This window comes from Heterocephalus glaber, unplaced genomic scaffold (assembly GCF_053883595.1).
Source record: "Heterocephalus glaber isolate CG9 unplaced genomic scaffold, H.glaber_assembly_v1.0 deba00001564, whole genome shotgun sequence".
In the NCBI taxonomy this organism is placed as follows: Eukaryota; Metazoa; Chordata; class Mammalia; order Rodentia; family Bathyergidae; genus Heterocephalus; species Heterocephalus glaber.
The window spans coordinates 18,408,558-18,430,863 of record NW_028258351.1 but is presented as its reverse complement, the minus strand read 5'-3'; the positions used below and the strand labels follow the sequence as shown (position 1 = coordinate 18,430,863).

General features: G+C 45.8%; 1 protein-coding gene across 1 annotated transcript in view; it reads left to right on the top strand.

Annotated features, from left to right (window-relative positions):
* Positions 1-932: 932 nt before the first annotated feature.
* LOC101723875 (NACHT, LRR and PYD domains-containing protein 1-like) overlaps positions 933-22,306 on the top strand; it is a 41,942-nt gene continuing 20,568 nt past the window's right edge. Inside the window, 12 exon segments of the mRNA XM_087192042.1 lie at positions 933-1,941; positions 2,840-3,013; positions 4,744-4,938; positions 8,949-10,563; positions 13,810-13,980; positions 16,892-17,062; positions 17,341-17,430; positions 18,394-18,485; positions 19,044-19,159; positions 19,385-19,605; positions 21,449-21,564; positions 21,567-21,665. Coding sequence (XP_087048168.1) covers positions 1,572-1,941; positions 2,840-3,013; positions 4,744-4,938; positions 8,949-10,563; positions 13,810-13,980; positions 16,892-17,062; positions 17,341-17,430; positions 18,394-18,485; positions 19,044-19,159; positions 19,385-19,605; positions 21,449-21,564; positions 21,567-21,665 — 3,430 coding nt within the window. The 5' untranslated portion in view covers positions 933-1,571.

Genomic DNA, 22,306 nt, shown 5'->3' with positions numbered 1-22,306 from the left:
GCTGAGGTAGGAGGACCACTGCAAGTTCAAGACCAGCCTGAACTACATAGAGAGATCCTTTCCTCCAAAAACCAAAAATTAAAATTAAAAAGAATAAGAAATTCTTAACAGAATGTAAAAAAAAACTTATAGGACACAATTATGAGTCTAAACTTATGAATAATATGTTAAAAGATGGTGTCAATGGGAATTTCTACTTTGAAAAAAGACAGGATTCAACAAAGACCTAGTATTTGGGGCCTGAGATCTAAAATAACAAACCAGTGAATACAAGAGGCTCGAGGGGAAGGAAGGAGGTGATGTCACCAAGAGCTCAGATCAGGGATGTTCCAAAAACTTTTGCTAAATTGAATCCTCTTGGCAAATCTATCATATCTCCTTCAATTCATGAGCAGACTGAATCATGCATTCAGTGAGTAAACAAGATATGGGTTGAAGCTAATCAAGCCTCGACACCTGCAGCCCACAGTAAATCAAGTCATGTGCAGAAGCTCCTGGTGTTATTTCACAACCGTTGGGCAACATTACTCTTCAACCTAGAGTCCTCAAGTTCCTATTATTTGAAAAAAGAGGAAGAGCAGCTGTTCTTGGCACCTCAATGCATGTCTTTGTGGTGATGAGCCAGAGGCTGTTCTACTGTAGGAGACATGTTTACTAGCAGATTGCTAGACCACCCACACAGACCCTGGGCCTGGGACACATATATCAGTGGCCCTCATACTCTAGTGGGATGAGCAATGAGGCTCAGGAAATCCCCCAAATCATCAAGGCTGGAAACTTACTCCCTGGCCTAATTCTAATATTATTTACTAAGGAGACATAGAGGTCTCACTCATTTTGAGAGCCAGGGACTGGTTCCCTAGACCCTGCCTGGATGGTCTGCACCCTGGCTCTGCAAGCAGGCTCTGGGGGATGGATGACAGGGAAGTGTATGTGTCTGTATGCTGTATGTGTCTGCTCCTGCTGCTGCGTAGACCTGTCCTGGCCCTTCCTCTTCTCTGGCCACAACCTCTTTGAGTCTCTTCTGGGTGGCTTCTCCTTCTTGCTGTGCCCAGCTCAGATTAGAACAATCTGCTTGCTTCACAGGGCCAGAAAATTTCTCAAGAGCCCTGGGCAGCCCTGAGCTCAGTCCTCAGCTCTGAGCCCATCCTCTTCGTGCTACAGCTCAAGGGTTAATCCCAAAAGTCCAGGTCCCAGAACATGGAAGAATCTGAGGAACACAGAACAGTGAGTCACTCACACCCCATATCCTCATCCTCCCATTCCTCCATACCTCCCCATCCCTCTATCTTCCCACTCCCTTTTCCCATGAGCCTCCTTCTAACCCTGAGCCCTGCTCCCATCCCCCAACATAATCTGGCTCCTCCTAGCGTATACCACTCCCCTTAGGGCTCCTCCATTCTCTGGCTTTTTCTACCATTTTTCTCTCCTTTATTGCTCCCAATACTAACCAACTATTGGCAGAGAATCTGGCATTTGCAAAACTCAGTTCTGAATGCTGACTAGGAGTTTACCAGGCCAAGAGAAACGATCCTATTGAGAGTGGCATTGGGAGATAAGGGCCAAGGCAAATGGAGATCCCTGTCCTCTGCCTGTCTGATGCCTTTTGCCTCCCACCTACTCACCCACAACCCCCCATGGACATCCCCAAACCTCCCCTGCCTGGAAGAGGGATGGCCATCAAGGTCCAGCTCCAGCTGGCCTATTACTTGGAACTACTGAAGAAAGAGGAGCTGAAAGAATTCCATCTTCAGCTAGGCAACACAGCACCTTTGGGGAGCTCTTCTGAGACTACACCAGCTAGTTCAAAGAAACCAAGTGGCAAAGCCTTAGTGGCTGAGAATGTGGAGCTGCAGACCTGTGATCTGGACCTCCACTCCGGGAAGCAGATGCACTTCAGTGTGTGTGCGCAAGACACGAAACCACCATTCTGGATGGCAGGTGAGTACACGAAGGCCCCATACATCCCCATAGGGACCCCACTGACACAAATGAACCCTTCTGCCAGGCCTTTCTCAGTAGTAACTTGGGACTGCTCATTCAAAGGAGCATCCATGCACTAGACTAGACTGGAGCTTTGCAGATTGCTGTGGGGCCCTTGCTGGAACCCAGAGCTCCACACCCTCTTCTAGCCCAGTGCATTTCCAGGCCCCCATGTGGTCCTCACAGTGTCTTGGAGGAAGCTCTTCCAAGACTGGAGATGAGAGACAGTGGCATTAGTAAGGCCACTGTGAGGCATGGGCATATGTTTCAAGCCAAGCTCCCAAGAGGAGCACTTGCTCCACATTGTCCTTATAAGCACAGACTTGGGAGCTGAGCAGAGGCAGATCCCAGTCCTCTATCACCCTGAGCAAGTCACTTTATTGCTCTGTGCCTCTGTTTCTCCATCTGTGAAGTTGGAGAGTAAAATCTTAACTCGAGCTGTGCAAAGGTTGAAAGTGACTGTTCATGTTCATTTAGGAGTCAAATATACAGTAAATGCTCAGTAAATATGAGCTCTTGCTATTGCTCCTGTTGGTATTATTACTATTCACAGCCCTGGTAGGAAGTGATTTATAGCCCCATATGGGAGAGTTGAGGCTCAGAAAGTACTGGTAATTTACCCAGAGAAATAGTGCAGAACCCAGAAACTTACACAAATTTCCTGGACCCCAGATCAAGACTTTTTGCCCAGGGCCACCTGTAAGAGCATCATTCTCCAAATGCACCTGTGGAGGAGATTGTGGAGTGAGATAATGCCCTCCTCCTGATCTCTCTCAGCCTAGACTGGGGACTTGGTTAATATGAAGAACCCTCGGGCCCCTAGTTCCTGATCCTTCCCCCTGTCTCCTTTTCATAGGCCATGGTTTCTCATATTTCGGCTCCCCAAGTACACCCAACATGACGTCCCCTAGCTGGCCAACCTCCACAGCAGTGCTGGAGTTAACGGGTCCTGAGTCCTTGGAGAACCCTCTGAACTCAGACAGAAGAATTTTGACAGGGCTGTCTGACATGTCTGGACATCCCATGAGAGGTGAGGCTTGCTTACTTGGGCCCAGATCCCTGGGTGGGGCAGAGTGTCCGCCAGTGAGTACCCAAAGGTAAGCATATACCTGTGTGAGCCCTGGCATGGGGGACTGCAGAGGAAAGATGGAGAAGAAAAGATGGGGTATGAGAGGCATAGGGCTAGACGTGATTTCCCAGGGAACTTCCAGTGCCAAACCTGCTTCCTTTCCCATTTCACATAAGGGAAATTGAGCCACATGTGCGTCTAGCAATAAGTGTTATCCAACTGGGTCCATGGGTGACGTGGTCCTTATCCAGGCAGAGCACACTTATAATTTTGGTGGATGATGAAGATCTCTGGGGTCAGACTGGTCCAGAAGTTCCAAGAAGGACTCAGTTCCCCAAGTGGATGCCAAGAAGAGACTGGGTTCATTCCTCATCCCCAACCACTTCTTTCCTGACTTCATCTCTATCATGTCAGTCACCCAGGCTACAAATCTCAGCTGTACTCTTGCCTCTTCCTCTTCTCATTACACTTCAGAGTGACCACCTCTTCCCAGTACAAAAGGACTCGGGAGACCAGGTCATTTTTCCAAGCTCACATGCACTTACAGGCAGAGCCAGGGCTAGAATCTAAAACACTCCATGGCTGGGGCAGTCATTTCCTCCTCTACCCAGCTTCTACTTTGTGAAAGTCCCACTCCTCCCTCCCTTCCTCTTTCACTTCCTTCTGAGCCTGCTGTCACCCTTCTCGTCCCCACGCCCTGGCAATGATGGTCAGAGGCTCAAATTCCATTGCGCTCCTCTCATCCTAACTAACTTCCCTTCTTGCTTTGTGATGTGGAACGTGTATCTTCAACCCCTCTCCCTTTAACGTTTCTCATTGAGCCTTCATAAATTTGCACCTCTTTCAATTTCACACAGCAAAAAAATCACTCACAAATGGGTGTGGAGGCACACCTATAATACCAGATGCTTGAGAGGCTGAGGCAGGAGGATCACAAGCTCAAGAAAGTTAGTGAGATCCTACCTCATAACTTAAAAATAAAATACAATTTTAAAAGCTCAGGGGTAAAACTGGCCTATCTTGTGTGAGTTCAATCTCCAGTACCACATACAGAAAAAAAAATCCACTTGTACAAAAATCCGAGAGAAGGTTCTACTGAAGATATTGTTAGAAGGTTAAACTGCTGCCATCTCTCTCCCCACCAGTGTCCCAGTTATGCCCCCCTACCGTTCTTCTTCCTCTTGCCGTGAACACTTCACCTTCTCTTCCCTTCTCTACTACATAGAGCAATTCCTCTCTGCACAGTCTTGTTGGCCTGAGTTTCAGTGCCTAACAAAACTGTTGTCTGGCAGTGAGCATGACCCATCCTCCTAGGAATGCCACATGAAACTATTTCTTATCACGTAAAGTAGGTACCACAGCCACACACGTGATTTATCAAAATCTCTCTATCTAATGTACACTGTACTCCCACAAAGAAGTTTCAGACCATCTACTACAAAAACAAAACTATACGTCTATCTTTACATGACTTTAAAAATAAGATTATTAAAACTTGGACCAGGGATTTAGCTCGGTGGTGCTGCCACCTGCCTCACAAGCACAAGGTCCTGAGTTCAATCCCAGCACCAAAAAAATTAAAAATATTAACACACATCTATCTCACAGGATTTTGGGGCAGTTCAAAATTCGTGTGTCTGAAATAATGGATCTTCTGTAACTATCCATTTCTTTCCTGTCATTTCCCTCAGAAAACCCTTCCTATCAAGCACTTCCAAGTTCTCCAGACCATGAGTCACCAAATCAGGAGTCACCCAACCCCCCCACAGCCACAGCGATGCTGGGGAGCTGGGAACCTCCACTTCACACTGACCCAGAGCCAAGCAATCAGAGAGCTCCTGGGACCCGGGGCATGACGGCTAAAACCACAGGAAAGTATTGCACAGGTGAGGCCTTACTGAGCTCCTGGGGGAGGGTGGAGGATGCAAAGTCACGTCAAAGAGTCAGTCCCCTGTGGGCCAGGTGGACAGGCTGAGCACAGAGGAAAATGTCAAACAGCTCTACAGAAATCCTGCCATTAGAGTCTGGCCATAGGACAAAGGCATTGCTTTCTGGAGGCTTCTGAAACTAAGATGCAGGTGCACTCTCCAGCATAGGAAATGCACCACCTGGTTTAGTGATCGGGGCATCGGTCTGAGGTCAGGAAAGCCGGATTCAAATTCCACAGAGCCCCTCACCACCACCCTCCCAAGGACCCAGAGGAAGTCACACGTCTGCAAGTGCTTTCTGGACATCCCACTCTGTCCCAGCCCTGTATCCACTGTATCACTTGCACGTTCTACTTAAATTTCACCACCATTCCTTGAGGAAGAGACTGTTACCATGCCACCTGATGACAAAGGGGTCAAAAAGGTAACGATCACAGTTAGTGTAAGAGCTGAGTTTCAGCCTGTCCTCTCCCCAACACCGAAATCCATACCTTTACCCCCACATCTGACTCCCTCTGTCATCTGGGCAATAAGGACAGTCATACTGAAGCCACAGGCATACAGGCTTCTAATGCCAAAGTCTTAACCCTAGACCGGGGTTAATGCTAGGAGATGCTGCCTTTGAAATCTGAAAGATGTGGATTAAAAGGGTCCCCTTTAACCCCAGCTAGGAGTAGACTTGTGGCATTCATAGTCCTAAAATGTGGCTCAGATTCAAAATATGTCAACTGACATAATTAGTCACACTGTTTCTCAGTCAAAAAGAATAGAAAGAAGGATGGGAAGAAGAGAGAGAGGAAAAAAAGATAAATGAGAATGATTACTGCCATCTAACAGAAATATACAAATGAGATAACAGTACTGGAAAGCAATAACCACTGTGCATGGTGGCATAGGTTTATAATCCCAGCACCTGGGAGGCTGAGGCAGGAGGATCACCACAAATTTGAGGCCAGCCTGGGCTACATAGTGAGTTCAGGGCCAATCTGAACCACATAGTAAGACCATGTCTCAAAGAATAAAAAGAAAAAAGAAAAAAGCAAGTATGAAAACTATGAAGACAAATGAGTTGCTATAAGTAAAGATTCCATTGATTCTGAGCATCCTAGCAAGTATGGAAAACAGGTGGCTGCCCAGAGGTGGCAAACTCCCACCAAATCTAGCAAGCCACCGGTCTGTTGAAGATTTGCCAACACTGAGTCAGGTGCATACCATTATAATTGGGATAGTGAATTTTTAATGTACAACTTAACCCATGTCTTAGTTATGTTTCTTGTTTCTGAGACAAAATACCTGGCATCCATAGTTAAAGGAAGAAAGGTTTACTTGACTTGGTTTATAGAGTATTCATAGTTGGCTGCCACCAAGGCAGGGTGGCATGGCAGAGGGGCATCACAGAGCAGGCAAGCAGAAGGTAGCAAGCTACAAGTGACAATAGCAACTTCTTTCTGCTCCTTTACACATGCTGCCCAGGCTACACACCCTCCAGGTGGGTAGCACTAACACCCAGAACTATGCCAAACCAATCAGTGGACTAATTTAGTAATCACATACCCTTAATCCCAGCTTCACACACTCTACATCCAGCCACCTCTAAAAAATCTCTATGACTGCATGAGGCTTTAGGGAGATATCTAAACACAAGCCGTAACAACTCATTTATGCTAAAGGTTGCAACTTTTTGAATTTTTACATGAAATTCATATACATTACCTAGAAAATTCAAGGAAGAGTTTGAAGAAAAAAATTTATGATGTTCCATTGCTATGTGCCATTCCAAAAATGGAACACTAGCCATAAAAGGATTAATTCAAGATAATAAGAAAAGCTTTAAATCTGTCTTGATTCAAGAAGATTTAGATATGTGTTTGGTCACAGATTCATGAAAAGTAGAAAATTTAGGAAAACCTAGCATCATACCTGGCACCTCAGGCAAACAGGGCCTGAACAGAGCAAGCCATGGCTATGGCCCTGGATGGCCATCCTGCTTCTCTTAGAAGATATTCACTTTGCTACAAATGTTCTCACAGGGCACAATGAAAGCAGATCAGTACATTATAATTTCAGAAGTGAACGCATGCTCAGAAGCCACAGTCTCACAAAGGGAATGGGTGTAAATTGACCCCACACTCCACAAAGATCTTCTTGAGCACACCTGCAAAAGTAGGAATCATGCACTCTGTATGTAGCACTACAGGTGCCCTGGGATGAACTGGGCTTCAGCATCCCTAGTGAGTAAGCTGCATCATCTCTAAGATTCAGTACTATGGTTTGATAAAATATGTCCCCCCAAATACTAATGTGTTCAGAGGTGGGACTTTTGGAAAGTGCTTAGATCATAGGGGCCCTAAGGAAGACCTGAATGTGCTGTTAAGAGGTGCAGCCTCAGAGGAAGTAAGCCAAAAGAGGTGTAACCTGAAAAGGTATATCCTTGTCCTTGGTACCTCTCTCTCTGGCTCTTTCTTCTCTTTTTACTCCCTAGCTGCCATAAATAAAGCAGTGTTCCTCTGCCATGACAGTTCTGCCTCATGGAGCCGTCTGACCATGGACTGAAACCTACGAGGCCATAAGCCAAAAATCTTTTCTACTTTAAGTCATGTATCTTGGCTATTTTGACCTATCAGTAGAAAGTTAACTAATGCATTCACCTAACCAGAGAATTAGAGGCATTCAAAATATTAGAAAAGGAAAGATGGAAATGGATTGTAAAGATATTCTGCTCGAATTTTAATGAAATAGAAACCTGAGGTCCCACCTTGGGGAACAATCCAAGTCATCACAGTTCACAAAGCATCTTCCTGTAGGTCACAAGTTGGGCTTCCTCAGAAACAGACCCTGAGAGGGGCTGGTGTGCAGGTAGTTTACTGGGGAGGCTATTCCAGGATGTACTGGTAGGAGAGCAGAAACATGAGGCAGGAGGGGAAGCCCAGCAACGGTGCATTATGGGGATGATTACCACTGTAAGCAACTGTCTTAGTCTATTGTAAATTGCTATAACAGAATAAGTGAGATTGGGTAACTTGACAAGAATTTTATTTAGTTGACAATTCTTTAGCTAGAAGTCCAAGATCAGAGAGGCACATCTGCTCTGCTTCTGGTGAAGATTTCATGGTGTTTCATGTAGGGCAGGAAAAAAGCAGAAGAGAAAACAAATGCCTGCAGTGGAAAGGAAAGGGGTCCTGATCCCCACTGTTGCTAACCCATTCCCACAAGAAAAGCATTAATCCACTCATGATGAGTCTGCTCCATGATCCACTAGACTCCACTTCCAAACACTGCTACCACTGGCAATCTCATTTCAACATGAGTTTTCACAGGGACAAGTGATATCCAAAGTATAGCAACAACTGAGGATGTTGGGAGACAATGTAGAATACACGTTTCAGTTGCCTGTCCTGGGGATCCCTACCTATTGTCTGTGGGGGGCTCTCTGTACAATTTCCGGCACACTTCACTTTTGAGCCACAAGAGCCCTTGGACTGACACTTACAGGTGCTTCCAGAAGAACATATTTGGCAGGTCCTACAATGGTGGGATGCTGAGGAAATGCTGTTGTATCTTACCTGCCTCCTACAAAGGACAAACACAATCCCTGATGAACATATGAGAAAACCAAGGCTCAGTAGGGTGATTGGCCCTAGTGATAAGTTTATTGAGTGCAGACAGTTGTGCCTGTTTGCTCACTCTTTATTGCTAGCCCCAGGAGCAGTGCCTGGCATATAGGTTTCTTGAGGAATATTTGAAGAATGACTTGGTATATGATGGAGCATGACTTGATAAAGTCAAGACTTGAACTAAGATTTTCTATTCCAAAGCCCATGTTCCACTGACTGCAGAGGCCAAACCATGTCTGTAGCCATTGCAATGTGTGACTTGCAGTGAGTACCTAAATTCATTCGGTTGTTGAATGAATGAATGAACAACTCTATTCTATACCTTAAGGTTCTATCTTTTTATCTCTTACTTAGAAACCAGAAGATATCAGGACCAGAAGACAGAGAACCCCTGCCCCACACAGTCCTGGAAAAATGAAGTTTTGCACCAAAAATTCACACAGCTGTTACTTTTACAGAAATGTCATCTCAGAGGCCAGGAGCCTCTGGTCAGGGAAAGCAGGCATCATGGCACAGTAAAAGAGCAAGGACATTTGATTGAGATCCAAGACTTATTTTGTCCAGGTCCAGGGACCCAAGCAGAACCTCACACAGTCACATTATATGGGGCTGCTGGAATTGGGAAGTCAACACTGGCCAGGCAGGTGAGGGTAGCCTGGGAGCAAGGTCAGCTCTACAAGGACCACTTCCAGCATGTCTTCTACTTCAGCTGCAAAGAGCTGGCCAGGTGTAAGGTGATGAGTCTGGCTGAGCTCATTGCAAAAGGCTGGAGTGACTCTGCAGCTCCCATTGAGCAGATCCTGTCTCAGCCAGAGCAGCTGCTCTTCATCTTGGATGGTGTGGATGAGCCAAAATGGGTCTTAGAGAATCCAAATTCTGAACTCTGTCTGCACTGGAGCCAGCCACTTGCCATCCCTGCACTGCTGGGCAGTTTGCTAAGGAAAACTGTACTTCCCGGGGCTTCGTTTCTGATTACAACTCGGACCACAGCTCTGCATAAGCTCATTCCTTCTTTGAAGCAGCCGTGCTGGGTGGAAGTCCTTGGCTTCTCTGAGAGTAGAAGGAAGGAATATTTTTACAAATATTTCTCAGATGAAAGGCAAGCAATTAGAGCCTTTAGCTTGGTGGAATCAAACCCAGAACTCTTGACCCTGTGTCTCGTGCCCTGGGTGTGCTGGCTGGTCTGCACTTGCCTGAAGCAGCAGATGGAGCAAGGGGAAGAACAACCACTGACCTCTCAGACCACCACAGCCCTCTGCCTACACTACCTTTCCCAGGTTCTCTTGACTCAGGACCTGAGTCCTCCACTCAGGAGCCTCTGCTCTCTGGCTGCTGAGGGAATCTGGCAAAGAAAGACCCTATTCAGTGCCGATGATCTTAGGATGCGTGGGTTAGAAGGTGACGTCATTATCACCTTCTTAAAGATGGATGTTCTTCAAGAGCACCCTGGCACTCTGAGCTACAGCTTCACTCACCAGTGTTTCCAGGAGTTCTTTGCAGCAGTGTCCTGTGTCTTGGGGGATGAAGAGGAGAGAGGTGAGCATCCTGGCAACCTCAGAGTCATGGAAAAATTATTAGAAGTGTACGGAAGGCATAACTTGTTTGGGGCACCAACCATGTACTTCCTATTTGGCCTTTTAAGTGATCAGGGGGCCAGGGTGTTGGAGAACATCTTCACTCGAAAGCTGCCTGCAGAGCAGAAGTGGGAGCTGCTGCAGTGGGTCCAAAAGGAAGCCCTACCATGGCAGCCATACTCTCTGGACTTGCTTCACTGTTTGTATGAGATTCGGGATAAGGAGCTCCTCACACAGGTGATGGCCTATTTCCAAGGAATGAGGATGTATATCCAGACAGACATGGAGCTGCTGGTGTTCACTTTCTGTGTTAAATTCTGTAGCCATGTGAAGAGGCTTCAACTAAATGAGAGTGAGCTGCAGGAACTAGGATGGAGGCCCCCCAGGGTAGTTCTGTGAGTATCCCAACCCACCCCTCTGCTCCTCTGACTTTCCTACAAGCCCTCATGTCCTGAGCACAGAGACACTCACTCAGCCTGGTCCCTGGAGCTAAAGGATGGAGATCACCAGTGTCCACTAAGTGCCCAACCTGACCACCATTCTCTACCTATGATCCTCTGCATGCCTGACCATGTGACAGAGCCCTGAGTCATCCTGTGGCCTCTCTTACCTCTGCAGCAATCACCCTCCTTCTCTGCTGGACATGCTCCCAACTTCACACTGACCTTCACATTGCCCACACCCTCTCCAAGAATCAGGCAGTCACTTGCCTCTGCTCTTCTCTCTTGACATGCTTTCTCTCTGAGAAACTGCTCACCCAGCTCCTTCAAGCACCACATCAAAGACATTGGCCCTGGGATCTTCCACCATCATCTCCGAATGCATGTGTCTGAGAGGGAGTTCACTATTTTTCCTTATTTGTTGTATCAGTGATGCACAAGAGCCACTGGCACTCTATCTGAAACCCACCTCTGAGCATGAAAACATAGCTTTGTCTAACCACCCTTAACACTGAGAAACACTGTGAACTCTGTTTGTGTTGCAATATATTTTTTTGAGACAGGGTCTTGCTATGTAGCCTAGGCTGGCCTTTAATTCACTGTGTAGCCCAGGCTGGCCTCCAACTCACAGTGATCCTTCTTCCTCAGCCTCCCGAGGGCTGGGATTACAGGCAGGCAAAACTGTTCCCAGCTCTCCTTGTTGGGATATTGACCATTCTCTCTCAGTATAAGTCTATCTCCCATTTCAGATGATTCGTTCCATAAATATTCGCTAGGCTGGTGGGACTGGAGATGTAGCTCAGTAGTAGAGTGTTTACCTAGCATGTGACAGGTCCTAGGTTTGATTCCCAGCACACACACACACACGCACACACAGAGAGCACTGAATTTATGCCAAGTCCTACAAATCAAAAATTAAAAAACACAATCCTTGCCTTAAGGAGCTCACATACTGGGAGAGAAGGCAGACATGTACACAATAATTACAACAGAGTGATTCTGCAATAATAAAGGTAAGGGCAAGATAGCACAGTGGCTTAATGAAGGGAGTGATCATACAAGTGGACTAGAAAGGGCTTTATTTAATTGAGTCTTCTATTTTCAAATTCTTGAGCTTTTTCTTATGGTAAAACCCATGTTCATTGTAAAAAAAAAAAAAAAAAAAGGACAAGTAGATAAGCAAAACAATTAAGGTAAGTAAAAAAGCAAAAGGATAAAATTTAATATCAACCAGAGTTCCATTACTCCAAGGTGACCATCAATAAGAATTGAGATACATCCATGTAGTGTTTTTCCTATGAAATTTTCTATGTGAAAATTGAACCATCAGTATATTTTTTTCTTGTACTCAGCTTTATTTTCTTAATATATCAAGACCATATTCTTCTGTTATTAAGAAGTCTAATACAACACAAACTTGAATAACCACATGATATTCCCTAAGGAGAGAGCCATACCTGATTTGACCATTTCCTATTGACCATTTTAGACTGTTTCTAGTTGTTTGTGGCTGTAAACATGATGGTTGGCTTTGAGGGCCTGAATACAGGTGTTGCAAGCACCAGTGGCCTAACATGGGGCCTTCAGAAGTGTCCTGAGCAGGTACAGAGGCAAAAGCCAAATGGAGACAAGAAGAAGCAGGGACACCAGAGTACCAAGGCACTTTGGAATGGATGGTAGCAAATGGGGCCTGGAGAGAATCCTGTGGGAAAGTCAGGGGCTTCTGCTGCAAGTAGGGAGGAGGGGCCGCTGGGTCAGCCAGGCAAGGGAAAACAAGGAGGCTGCGCTGCAAACACAGGAAAGTCCAGGAAGAAATGGTGAAGACGGCCGAGGCTATGGGAAAAGAAAGGAGGATGGAATCAAGATGTTAAGACAATAAAGCTGGCAGGGTGAGTGGCCTTCTAGGTATTTGTCTTATACTTAAGCCTTGCACATTTTGAATGTTAAATTTTTAATTTTTTTCAGCATGTATAAAGACTACATATGCCTCAAAAAGCCATCTTTTGGCAGCTTAATTACTTGATTTCTTTTACACTTGTTTAGTTTTATGACATTTGAATGACACAGTTTTAACTTTTTGTTTCAGTCAGGATTGGCCACCTTCCGTCTTTTTTGATTCATGTGTGCATTTATACTTCTGAAGGTGTTAAATCTGTAGTAAGGCTTTGGGAGACCCTGCAACACCTTGTAATCCTCACAAAACCTCTGTGGCAGCTGGTGCTGTCCTAATATTGCCGCTGAGAAGACTGAGTGAGACACAAGCAAAGTGGACTCGTTGCTCCTTGCCTCTGACAACTCTGCATACACAAGGGGGAAATGAGTAAAGAGAGGAATATATTGGAACGTACTAGGTAAAAGAGTCCCTGGAGTGTTGAATTAGAGATATCCTGGCAAGAAACCAGTCTGAAGCTTGGAAGAAGTTTTAGTAGTTGAAGCCTGGAACCAGGAGAGATCACTAAATTAATGTCTGAAAATGGAGAAATTAAATGGGTGAATGTCACACAAGGCTGAGTCTACAACAGCACTCTCACCCCAAGCTCATCATCCTTCCCGTTCTGGCTGTAGACACTCTCTCCTAGGATGTTTCCCCTTCCCACCTCTCTCCTATGGACCATCTCTATGGTCTTGCTATTCTTAGAGGGAGAGAGAGGTTCATGCAAACCAACATGGACAGCAGTATATATGGTCACATCCAACATCTCATCAGAGAATCATCATCAAACCATCTTTCTGGGACCTGTTCCCACCTCCCATCTCCTTTCCCCTCTGGCCTCTGAGACTCTAGAATTCTTTTCCAAAGGAAGACAGGTGTGTCTTCATCAAAAGGAGAAAATCTGTCAAATTACCAAGTGCCTCCAGTATGCCAGACCCTATCCTGGGCACTGCAGATAGAAAAAGATGCTATCTGCTCATACCCTTGGGAAACTCCTAGACTAAGGCAGAAGCAGACACAGAAAATAAATACATCACTATGTTCTGCCAAGGGCTGTAGAATGAAGAGGAAACCAGAGGAGGGATGCTGAGCCCAGGTGAGGGGCCAGTGGAAAAGTAGGTCAGCCCTGGGGACGGCACTGCCTATGGTAGCATGGTGCTCAGGGGGACAGAGCCCCACTTTGTGATGTGAAGTGAGGCTGTGTATCTTGGACCCTGCACAGATAGCTCTCCTCTCTCTCCTCTCTCTCTCCTCTCTCTCTCTCTCAGGTCCACATGGAATCCACTAACAAATAATAGTTGGAAGGTTCTCTTCTCCATCCTCAAGGACACCGGCAGCCTGAAGGAGCTGGACCTAAGTGGAAATCCACTGAGTCTGTCTGCCATGCAGAGTCTTTGTGAGTCCCTGAGACACCCTCGCTGCCACCTAAAGACCTTGTGGTGAGTTTGACTTGGGTTCTCCTCTGGAGCAGGCTGGGTGGAAAAATAAAGGCAGAAATTGTCTAGGATAGCAGATTAGTCTTGGAATTCATCAAATATTCTTGGATCCCATGTCTGACCATGCCTTGTGTCAGATCAAGGGCTGCTACAGGAAACAGACACAGGCAGGATTCTGTTGTGGAGAGACAGACATTGATCAAGGAACTATACTATCAAATGTGTAACAACAGGCCCAGACAATGGCCCCAGTGGAGAACATTTCCTTCAGAAAGTGACTTGAAGGAAATCTAAAGAATAGAGAAGATTTGGCCAAGTGAATCAGGAGAGGAAGTTTCAGACAGAGGGGATGACATTTCCCATTTTCTCCCCTTCCGTTCTTTCATAACCACCATTTTATTCTGTTTCTATGCTCTTTATATTTTTTCAGCTTTCACATACAGGTAAAATCATGTAATATTTTTCAGTGTTTGATTTACTTCACTTCAGGATTTCTCAAACTATATTTAATAGCTGAAATCAAGAATTCTGGGGCTCTTATTTTAGAGAGCATATACAATTGAGTATGTTATGTAGACAAAGGAAGATTTACAAGAGAGGACAGTGGAGATCTTAAAGAGCCAGAAAAAGCAAGCTTAGTAGAGGGGAAGGAAGAATAGAATCAAGACACCTGAGGAAGAGCCTTGTCCCGCTCTGGAATAGAGGGACAGAGAAGGACTGTGAGAACATGGCAGCTGGGGAAAAGAGAGACCTTGAAGGTTTCAAGTCCCGCAGCAGCAGCATCCTGTAAGCACTTCTTCCAGGCACTATCCTAGTGCGTGGAACACATTACCTCTACTGATCTTTGCAAACACCTTGCACAATAGGCTTGGTAAATCCATGTTATAGCAAACTAATGACACTTAATAATGAGGAAACTTTCCCATACTCATCAAATACTAATGGACAAGGGCAAGATCTGAACCCATGTCTGTCTGGCCCCAGAGCCCTTACCCACCCCACTCCACCACCCCAGTCAGATGTCTTCAGGCCAGATGCCCTAAGTGGGGCTGGGAGAGGCTGAGATTTGCAGAAAGGCATCCACCCAGCACATCTGGCAATAGTGAGTCCTTTAGTATGAATGAAACCTTAAAAGTAGCTTTATCCTCAAACTTGATTTTTATGCAAGATGAGTAAGCTAAAAATGTACTGTCATTTCATATGTGCCCTGCCATCTAGGAGTATCCCCTGCTTCCACTCACACTTTGGTGACCCACTCAATCCAGACACACCCAGTGCTCTCTTTTAGTCAAGACTTTGAAGCATTGAATGACATACCACCAGCTTGGTGTGCTGATGAGGTCCTGACTGTTCTTCTGGGAGCTGAGCAGATCCAGCTGTGGAAGGGAAGGGTGGCAGAAGCTGGACTGATATCACAAGAGCAAAGGACCCTAGACACCATTCCCCCAGAGAGAGCTGTGTATATATAGCATGGAGCACATGTGCAGCACTTGTCTTGCATAAGTGGTAACACGACACAATTATCATGTCCCTTGGTTTATCATTTGAAATAGATTTTGAGATGTTCCAACATAGGTACTTACAAAGCTGCTTCATACCTTTTAACAACAGTCTAGAATTCCACTGCATTCACTCCCTCCCTCTCCTTTTTTTAAGTGCCCCCCCCTTTTTTGAAACAAGGTCTAGCAATGTTCTATAGCCTGGCCTTGAACTCACTATGCACCCCAAGCTGGCCTCGAACTCACGGTGCTTTTCCTGCCTTGGTTTCCCAAGTGCTGGGATTACAGGCATGTACCACCACACCCAGCATCACCATGTTTTTTAATCACTCCCTTATTATGGGCATCTGATTTCTGTCCAGTCTGTGCCACGGTAAACAGAACTGCAGTTAACATCTTCCCTCATGCATCCTGACACCCATCCTGTAGCCTAAGTTCTGAGAAGTGCTAGGTAAAGATCATCTAAGGATACAGTGTTTACCAAGATTAAAAGGGCCACGGTAAGCCTCATCCCCAAGCACCCCAGTGTTAACTCCTTCCTAGTGCATCTCTGTTGCCACCCACACTATAGACTGGGAGAGGCTGAAAGGAGAAAGAAGAATTTCATCTGTAAAAATGGAGCAAACCAGCCTGCCCCTCTTTCCTGCTCCTCTTCCCAGATGGTCTGTCCCATCCCCTCCCTTTGATTTTTGGTCTATGAACAGTGAGAACTTGGGCTGCCCTGGACACCATGGCTCTCGGGCCGTCCTCCAGCCCAGCACCAGCACACCTGTGCCCCAGCACCTTACTTCTATTGTGATGCAGCTGTGGGACATGTGGAGTTACCCATCCACATAAGACAAGGCAGGCTAAAGAGTTTTGCCAGACAGACATGGCTTAGCACACCATGAAGGGTTTCAGATATGTTCCTGGCCTGGAACAGCACATAGTCCAGACTTCAGTATGTACTTCAGTATATACTGGGGAGCCCAGGATAGGCCCATTTGAACCTACTGCCCCTCAGATTTTGTTCTTATACTGCACTGGAAGCTCACTGGTTTTTCTCCTGGACTGGAGATACTGTCACTATTGAACCCACCAGAGCATCCTATGTCTGCCAAGTCTGAGTATGTGGCAAAAGGAAACTGGCTAACATTTAAACCCAAGTTACTCCACAAGGTTGATACACTGCATGGCTAGAACTTAGGTGGATCCCACCAGGACTGAGACCTGCAACCTGGGGGGCTACTTGGCTACAAAAGGAAAGGTGAGGCTTCCCAGGTCACAGCAAGCCGAGAAAGGCTTTGTCTTCCTCTATTGTCATCCCTGGACCCCCAAATAGCCACAGCTACTCAAAAAGAAGATCAGGTCCCAGTTACCCAGGGGAGTGAGCCCTTGAGACAATGACTGTGGGTCTGTGTGCATCTCTTGTGCAGGCTGGTCGGCTGTGGCCTCACATCCAAATGCTGCCAGGACCTGGCCTCTGTGCTCAGTGGCAACAGCAGCCTGACAGAGCTGGACCTGCAGCAGAATGACCTGGGCACCAATGGTGCGCAGTTGCTCTGTCAGGGGCTCAGGCATCCCGCCTGCCAACTCACACTCCTATGGTAAGGCCAGGGGGTCTCCACTGGGGAGGAGCAGAAGGAATGGGAATGGGTCAGGGAAAGGAAATTGAACTGATAAATGCATTATCAGCCTGGGCTCCCTCCCAGGTCTGCCACATACTCACACCAGGTGACTTCAGCGACTCTTCTGTGAAACTTGGTTTCCTCACTATGTATTGGGGGTGTCACATCCACTTCATGCTTTCCAGATTTCCGGGTTCTGGGCACCTTGGGATCATAGGGAGATCACAGGAGAACTAGATTTCCCTTTTTGCTCACAGCCTGGACCACATTCTTCTGAGTGAGGAGATGAAGGAGGAGCTAAGGGCCTTGAAAGAAGAGAAACCTCAGCTGCTTGTCTGCAGCAGATGGTAAGGGTTGGCCCTGGGGCTGTCTGGACAACTCAGGCTGAGGGCTGAGCCACTGTGGATGGTCCAGAGTGAAGTGATGGGAAGGGAGTATTGGGCTGAGGGAGACAAACAGAGCCAGGAAGAACCCAAGAAACCACAGCCTGTAAGATATTTGTTTTATTTTGCTTTGTTTTGTTTTTTGGTTATTTAATGAGCACAGAATCACATTATATGCATGCTTACACCCTTCCGTTAGGCAACTAAGGAAATGAGAAAGTGAGTGAGTGAATCCTATGGGCCCACCACACTGTGATAACCACTGGTCACTCGTATTGTTGCCTTAAATTAAGAGAAGGTTTAGAACAATGGAAGCGGTGACCACAGAGTGGGGCACAAAGGCAAAGACACAAAGAGCCCTTTGGGAAAAGACCAACATCACTCTACCTGCCCCCCACACACCTATATACATACCTGGGCTTAAAAGGGAGTCTCAGGGCAGGAGAGCCAACCTCTCCCCCACTGGGAATGGGTTGCAGCCCCATGTGCTCCCATTTTGGCCCACGTTGTGCCATGACCATGAAATCTATCTTTCCCCAAGTTCCTGGCTATTATGCCTCACCTGAAAGGGAAAGGAAAGGGCTCCTAGGCTTAGAAGAAGACTTCCATTCATTAAACAAACATTCCCCGTAGACATACTGTGTGTTGGGAACTATTTGAGGATCTTAAATATAACTGAGAATGAGACACAAGCAGTCCAAACTCCTGGCAAACTCCAGTCCAAACTCAGTTCAGCAGGGAGAGAGGCACAAGTTCTCCCACAAGCCGTGTAATTGCACCTAGGGTTGCTGTGCATGCACTGGTAGGCCTATTTGACTTCACCCAATGGATTGAGCTGGGCTCTGAAAGATGGGAAGGGTGAGCTGGGGCAAGAAGGGGGTGATTTCAGGCAGAGATATGTGAGAGAATGAAAATCTCTATGTATAGGAAGCCACGTGTGATGATCCCTACTGAGGGCAGGAATGGAGGAGAGATGGGTACTAGCACATCCTCACTCAAGCGGCAGAGACCACAGTCAGGTATTTGAAGGGGCCAGCTTGGGTCCATCATGGTGTGGCTGCAGGAAGGGGAAGCTCTGGGAGGTCATCCCATCTATCCCCCTGTCCCAAAGATGAGACAAGGAGGTAAACCACCTAGAAAGGCCCTGCTCCATGCAAGATCTTCAGTTCCTAGACCTCAGCTCTCCCAGACTTACAGTGTGATCTGCCCCTCTGCAATATCCATGCCAAGTGTCAGAGTCTTCACCGGGGCCCAGTCTCCCATTCTGGGCTTCTGTGACCTGAGAATCCCCTCCTTATCTCTGCCTGCCCACCTGTACTGTTCAGCTTTCCAAAATACCTGACACCCACAACTTAAAGAAGGAGGTGGGTATTTGGTTCATGGTTTCAGAAGTTTCAATTCATGGTTGGCTGGGCCCAAGGAAGAAACATTATAGGGTAATGGTATGGCAGAACAAAACCACTTAAATCACAAAAACCTGAAAGCAGATCGCAGGGGAAGACCACCATTGAGAGATATAACCAAAAAGGCAGCCCTCTCCAATGACCCACCTATGGCTGAGCTCCAACTCCTAACAGCACATTCAGCTGATGAGTGCAATTTTGACATGATCCGATCATTGCTCCAGGAGTCTTTTAATCCAGTCAAGTTGACAATTAAGCTTAACTATCACATCATTCATCCATTAAACCAGGTTCCTTTCTCAACTTTTTGACCTGGGACATGCTGAGAAAAGTAGTACTTCTGGACAAGTCGGGAAAGGGAGATGGGCACAGAGTGTCAGGGTCAGGGTTAGTGGGGTGCATATCCTAGATTACACCAGGTAGTACCAGGAGCAGTGACAGATGCAGCTGGAAGACTCCCTTTCATGACCACTCATGCCAGCTTCAGGAAGGACCCTGCCATAGGCCTGCTGTAGGAGGCTGGGGAGACCAGGCAGGAGAACTTGGAACTGACCACTTCCCTTCTGATCCCAGAGGAAGGCTCCCCACAATTACCCCAGATGGAACCCTTCTTTTTGCCCTCTCCCTCCCCTCTGGGACACCAGCACACGGAGCCTCTGGGGACTGAAGATGACTTCCATGGACCAACAGGGCCTGTGCTTACTGAGGTTATTGACAAAGAGAGAAACTTGTACCGGTGAGTGAGGGGCTCTGACTGCTCCAGACTGGGCTCCCCCACCCCAGTGCCCACACTGGATTCCCATAGACAGCACCACATCCCCTCTCCACTTGTTCCTTTGTTGTCAGGCCAGCAGAAACAGACTGAGATACTAGGTGTGTGGAAAATATTATAGAAATAGATGCTTTATACAAAAGTAGAGAGTACAAGGAACTAAGCCCATGTCCTAGCTACAGCTACAGTGTGGCTACATTCCTTTCAACTGTTCTATTTCCTCTTCTTTTTTATTATTATATTTTAAATCCAACATATCATGTGATTTCATCCTTAAATACTTTATTATGGATCTCAAAAATAAAAAAGAACTATTCTTTCATAACTACTATGCCATTATCATATCTAACAAGGTTGACATTGTTTCATATCATCCAACCTCAATGTCTATTCAAATATGCTTAATTTTAGAAAATGTGTTCTTGCTAATTATTTATTCTAAACAAGGATCACTTGTTATATTTGCCTTATATCTCTTAAATCTCATTTAAATATCTTTTAATGTATAGGCCTCTGTTTTGTTAATAGCCATACATACTAAGTACCTACCATTAGCTGAGGACCTTTGTTCAAATGAATATGGTATACCTGCCCACCACTTTATAGGCTCATAAGTAATACATGTTTATAACTATAATCATGATTGCTTCTTTTATGCATAGTACTAGAGAGTGAATGTAGGGCATTCAAACTGAGTTACAACCCTACCCCATTTTTTATTTTCTATTTTGAGACAGGGTCTTTGTAAGCCACTAAGTTGCCCAAGCTGAGCACCAACTTGTGATGCTCATGCCTAGGCTGCCCAGACTGCTGAGATTACAAGCCTGTGCCACCACAACCAGGCATAACCTCTTATATAACAGGTTACCATTCACCAAACACTATCACAGCCCCTGTCTCAGCTGGGCAATAGTGTCACTCCCCAAATCCACCTACAGAAATTGGCATCTGTCCACCATACCATGTATCATATACAAAGCCTTGAAAAGTCTTTATATTTCCAGAAAGTATTCTTTCTCAGATACAGGGGTTATTACTGGTATTACTATGTACATTGTTATTAACTATTGGTATCTGGGCCCTTTAAAAATAAGAACACGGGCTGGGGATTTACCTCAGTGGTTTCGCTGCCTGCTGCGCAAGCATAAGGACCCGAGTTCGATCCCCAGCACCCAAAAAAATAATAAAAATAAAAATAAGAACACATAGGGGCCGGGGATTTAGCTCAGTGGTTCCACTGCCTGCCTTGCAAGCACAAGGACCTGAGTTCAATTTCCGGTACCAAATAAATAAATAAATATAAAACTAAGAACACTTAGGGACCGGGAATTTAGCTCATTGGTTCCAGCACCTGCCTTGCAAGTGAAAGGTCCTGAGTTTGATCCCCAGTACCAAAAAAAAGTGTGCCTTGCAAGCGCAAGGACCCGAGTTTGATCTCTGGTACCAAAAAAAAATAAGAACACTTGTCTGTTTCATCATCATCATCATCATCATCATCATCGAAAGAGCTATCTACTTCCAGGCATGTGTTAAGCTGTCAGTTTGCATTAAATTACTCATTGCTCACAACTCTTGGAGGCAGTTATTACTCCTATTTACAGATTAGGAAACTAAGACTATGGAAGTTAAGACTTTATCCATTGACTATAGTCACATAGCAGAGGAGCCAGAATCCAAACCCAAATTCTTCTTACTTTGAAGTCATTTTGTAGCCTCTTCCCTGTATCCACAAGCCCTTGCACTGTGTCTGGCTTCCAGTAGGTGCTCAGTAAGTTTGCATAGTTGAATGTCTTCTTTTTCCTTCCAGAGTTCGTTTCCCTATGGCTGGCTCCTACCACTGGCCCAACACAGGTCTTGGCCTTGCAGTGAGAAAGGCAGTAACCATCGAGATTAAATTCTGTGCCTGGGACCAGTTCCTAGGCACCTGCAGCACACTTGGATGGTGGCAGGACCTCTCTTTGACATTAAAGCTGAGCATGGAGCTGTGGCTGCTGTGTACCTCCCTCACTTTGTGGCTGTCCAAGGTAAATGAGGGAAGGACCTGGAGTAGGGTGAGGTAATAATACCTGAAAGGGGTATAGGATGAAGGATGGGGAGGGAATAAGATGAGAGGGGTATGGAGGTGGAGACTGAGATTTTTCATCATCCCACTGTTCTCTGTTCTCTACACATGTCTTTTTTGGAGCACATGTCTCCTAGTCTTATAATTATTTATATTTATATTTATAATATTTCCCGGATTGCCATGAATGTTTCCCCAAATGGAAAAAAAATCTCCTCCGTAATATCAACATGCATTCATTAAGTACCTTTTACATAGATTGTATCACTCACCATCCCAGAGAAGTACATGATACTCAGTTGAGACTTTTGAAAACAGTTTCAAAGACAAGACTATGTACAAAGTAAGGACTGAGGAACTAACAAGGATTATTTGGTACCCCAGATCACAGCATAGACATGTGTTACCAGATTTCAGTTGACAGCTGGAGCCATGGAAAGGAGCTTCCTAAGAGAAGTCAGTAGTTACAAAAACTCCAGACCTCTACTACCTCCAAAGACTTCCCATAGAGAAAGCTATAAGAAATATAAGCTCAATATAAACTCAAAAGTTTAGCAAGGTACCCTGAGAGCCAGAAGAAACAGCAGGTAACAGAATTAGCCC